This window comes from Talpa occidentalis, unplaced genomic scaffold (assembly GCF_014898055.3).
Source record: "Talpa occidentalis isolate TD23 unplaced genomic scaffold, MPIMG_talOcc4v2.1 talOcc4.13, whole genome shotgun sequence".
In the NCBI taxonomy this organism is placed as follows: Eukaryota; Metazoa; Chordata; class Mammalia; order Eulipotyphla; family Talpidae; genus Talpa; species Talpa occidentalis.
In genome coordinates this window covers 85,168,965-85,173,036 of record NW_023601322.1, presented here as the reverse complement: position 1 = coordinate 85,173,036, position 4,072 = coordinate 85,168,965, and the positions used below count along the sequence as shown (strand labels likewise).

At 36.5% G+C, this 4,072-nt stretch overlaps 1 protein-coding gene across 1 annotated transcript; it reads right to left on the bottom strand.

The window, feature by feature from the left end:
- Positions 1-896: 896 nt before the first annotated feature.
- LOC119243563 (peptidyl-prolyl cis-trans isomerase D) lies at positions 897-2,608 on the bottom strand. The gene has a single exon (XM_037509477.2). The coding sequence runs from the start codon at positions 2,531-2,533 to the stop codon at positions 1,421-1,423; it is 1,113 nt and encodes a 370-aa protein (XP_037365374.1). The 5' UTR covers positions 2,534-2,608; the 3' UTR covers positions 897-1,420.
- Between the last annotated feature and the right edge of the window lie 1,464 nt (positions 2,609-4,072).

Below are 4,072 nucleotides of genomic sequence, written 5' to 3'. Positions count from 1 at the left end.
TACAGATTTTGACCAGAAGATTGCAATTAAACTGAATTCAAAGAACATGATGGACCAACAAAGCATCAACAGGGAAAGCAGGAAAGGCTCAAGCTCAGAAAGTTAAGGTTGTATGAAGAGGAGAAATTTTATTCACTTCCATGCACTGGCCAGGCTGTTTTGCTAATTCAGTATTCTGCTTGTCTGAAAGCAGCTATACTCATTTCTTTTAGTCTGTCTTATTTCTCCTCTCTGCAAATTCTCTAGAAACTGGGCAAATGAGAGTCACCAATCTCAATTTCACTCCTCTCATAAAATTTTTCATTATATGAGATTCTATAACTTTCTTTTCCCCATTTCACTCAGGCAGAGAAAAACCAATTTTCCTTCTGATCCACTACTAACATTAGACACATATAATAAGCCCATGTTTTGAAGAAAAATCTAACTTTCATTCACAGTTTACTCTGGAAAACTCAGCCATCAAATCTTGATGGATTTTGGTTCTATCTGTTTCAAAATAATATACTTACTAAATATTATTTTATAAATATTTACTGGTATATTGATGTCCACACTGAGAGGGGAGCTCAAGAATTTCCTATGTCAGTATACCTTGGTCAAACCCAGATATGTGCTTTAAATTGTTATTTTTTTGTAAATTATGTAATGTAGTGTATGTATATAAAGATCCTCTCCACTATACTACTGCTGCTTCTCTTAAAGAAACTCTAATATTAATATAGCTATTCCAATTTTATTTTGTTCAGTATGCCATTAATAGTTCTTTTTCTACCACTATTCCCCAATATTGGCATGTCCTTAAGTTTTTTCTTATGTTTTCTGTTGCTGCTTTGTTGGTATATAATGTTCTTTGAATTCAGTTTATGTTTTTTTTTTTTTTTTTTTTTATTCTTATGAAGTTTTATTGGTACATAACCATGCCCATTAGTTTACATGTGGCTACTTTTGAGCTACAATTACAGAATTGAGTAGTTATTAAATGATCCACAAAGCCTAAAGCATTTATTATTTGGCCCTCCTAAGAGAGAGTTTGCGGATCCCTGAACACACATACCTATATCACAAAACCCCTGCACAAACCAACCACAGAGATACAGCAAAGAATTGAGGGAAACAATACATGACTTAAGCTTTCATCTGTTTATTCAATAAGACATTTCTTTCAGAGTTTAGAAATAGGTTGGATACCATTAGTCTTTGTGAATAATGCAGGCAACCATTTTTTAAAAATCAACTTCACTGTGTTTTATAGCACTGTTTTGTTAAGAGTGAACCCTTACCAGTATTCTTGAAGTGTATATGATGGAGAACTGAGGTGTCAATACATTAGGGATCATGTATAATAGATAAAATTCCTTAAGTTTTCTTACTGACTTTATACAATCAATGTATGTATTTAGGCAAACTGAATTCCTTATTAAGCAAACATTTTTGCATATGCTGCTTTCTCTTTATCTTTCTGTGCCTTTATCTTTTGTTTGACTTTCAGCAATTCCACTTGGATAGCCTTATCTTCTGGTGCTATCTCCTGAGCTTTCTTAAGGTCAGCCAGTGCTTGATCATATTCTTTTAATCCTTGCCATCCTTGAGCTTTACGGTACAGTGCTTTGGTATTTGATGGGTCTACTTTAAGAGCCTCCAAACAACTGTCTATTGCTCCCTGCCAATTTGACATCTTCAGTTTACAAGCACCAATATTCAGCACACAGCTTAAAGCTACAGGTTGCAGCTTTGGTCTATCTGCTTTCTCAATAACAGCCTTTGAACCTTCCACATACCTTAAAACTTTTGTATATTTTTTAATGGCCATCTCCCAGTTCTGAGATTTGAAAAATGTATTTCCAATGTTTTTCAAGTCTTCTGCTATTAATAAGATTTTATCTACATCTTTCAGATCTATATCTGCATCCTCAGGGAAATCTGGATAATTGTCACCAGAACCATCTTTGGGGAATATTCCCCAATCATCCCCTTCCTTCAGTTCTCCGCATTCTGCAATAACGCACAATTTGGCAGGCTTTTCACCATTCACGTCTACATTTTCCAGTATTCTTGCCACACCCATTCCTTTAATTACTTGACCAAATACCACATGTTTCCCATCCAGATGAGGAGTTGGAACTGTTGTGATAAAGAACTGAGAACCATTCGTATTAGGGCCGGCATTTGCCATGCTCAACAAACCCTCCTGATCATGCTTATAATGGAAATTTTCATCTTCAAATTTTTCACCATAAATACTTTCTCCACCTGTCCCATTCTGATTTGAAAAGTCTCCACCCTGAATCATAAATTTCTTAATAATTCGATGGAAAGGGCATCCCTTGAAATGGAGAGGTTTCCCAGTGGTGGATCCAGTGCCTTTTTCTCCAGTACATAATGCACGGAAATTTTCTGCAGTTTTGGGTACAATATCTGCAAACAATTCTAAGACAATTCGGCCAACTCGCTCCCCTCCGACGTCTACGTCAAAGAAGACTCTGGGATTACTAGGGCTGGACGGCTTGGCCCGGGGGGACGGTTGCGACATTGTGCCGTGCACCCGCGTTTGCAGCGAGCTCGGGAGACCGCGTGGCCGCAGCGCAGCTCCCACCGCGAGCGCCGCTCCCCGCGCAGGGCAGGCGGCGGCGCTCGCGATAATTGCAATCTCCTGGTCAAAATCTGTAATCAGAACATGTGGCGATAGGCTGGTAGTAAGTGTTACACAAGTTGGGGAGTGTTTTTCAACCCAGAAAGCTTTAGAGTGGACTGAATTCTAAAGTTCCACTTGCAAGATGAAAAGAAGAGGGGTTGAAGCAGTGAACATCCACCCTTCTTGCTTTTATCTACTTTCTGTGAAAATACCCACATTGACATACTTACAAGGACTAAGTGAGATTTGTTCCTGAGATACAGGACTGTTCACTATATGAAAAAGAGTTAACATGATACACCACATTAACAGGGAAAAAAATGATAAAAATCATGTGATCACATTAATAGAAGAAGAAAAAAAAGCATCTGGCAAATTCAACATCCTTTCATGATAAAAGTTCTCAACAAAGTAGGACAAAAACAAAATCACCTCACAAAATAAAGGTCAAATATAGAGTCCCCAGTCAACATCATACTGAGAGTTAAAAATGTAAAGTTCTTCTTCTAAGAGCAGAAATTAAGTCAGGAAGCTCACTCACACCACCTAATGACAATATAGGACTGGGAGACGTAGCCAAAAGAAGTAGGAAAGACATAGAAACTTAAGGGCATCTAAATCAGAGTGGAAAATTAATAGTTTACCTATTTGCAGATGACACGATCATATATACAGAAAACCATAAAGATGCCATAGAAAACTGTTATAAATAATAAACAAACAGTAAAATTGCAAGATACAAAATCAATACACAAAACCATTTACATTTCTATACACTAACAATGAAGTACCTGAAAAGCAAACTAGGAAAACAATACCATTTTCAATAGCACCCAAAAGGATAATACTTAAGAATAAATTACCTTTGCAGATGAGAGTCTTCCCACTGAAAACTAGAAAATATTGATGAAATAAATCAAATAAACAAACAGAAGGGAAATAACAGACCATATAGTCAAGAGACAATAGTTGATAAAATCATACAAAAGACCATACTAGATATAGAAAGTTTGATAGGACCCTCACAATAACCACAAAAGAAAAATCTGGAACAGATACTCTTGGAAGAAAAAAAAAAGAAGAAGAAACTAAGAGATTCACCAGGGAAAACCACCCAAATGAAAAGGGAGATAGAAATACATAGGGGAAAAAAACAACTAAAAAGATCAAACAATGGTAGTAGTTAAACCCCAATTATATCAGAAATCACCCATACCGGAATGGTCTGAACTTAATCATTCAAAAGGCATTGATTGGCAGGTTGGATCAAAAAACATGATCCATTAGTGTAAAGACAAACAGAAACTTAAAGTGAAAGACTGAGTCAAGGCATTGCAAGCTAAAATTACAGAGAAAAAAAGAAGGAACTGCTATTTTCATATCTGGAAAATGAGACTTTCAGCAAAAAATAAGGTAGGAAGTCACAATGATGGACAC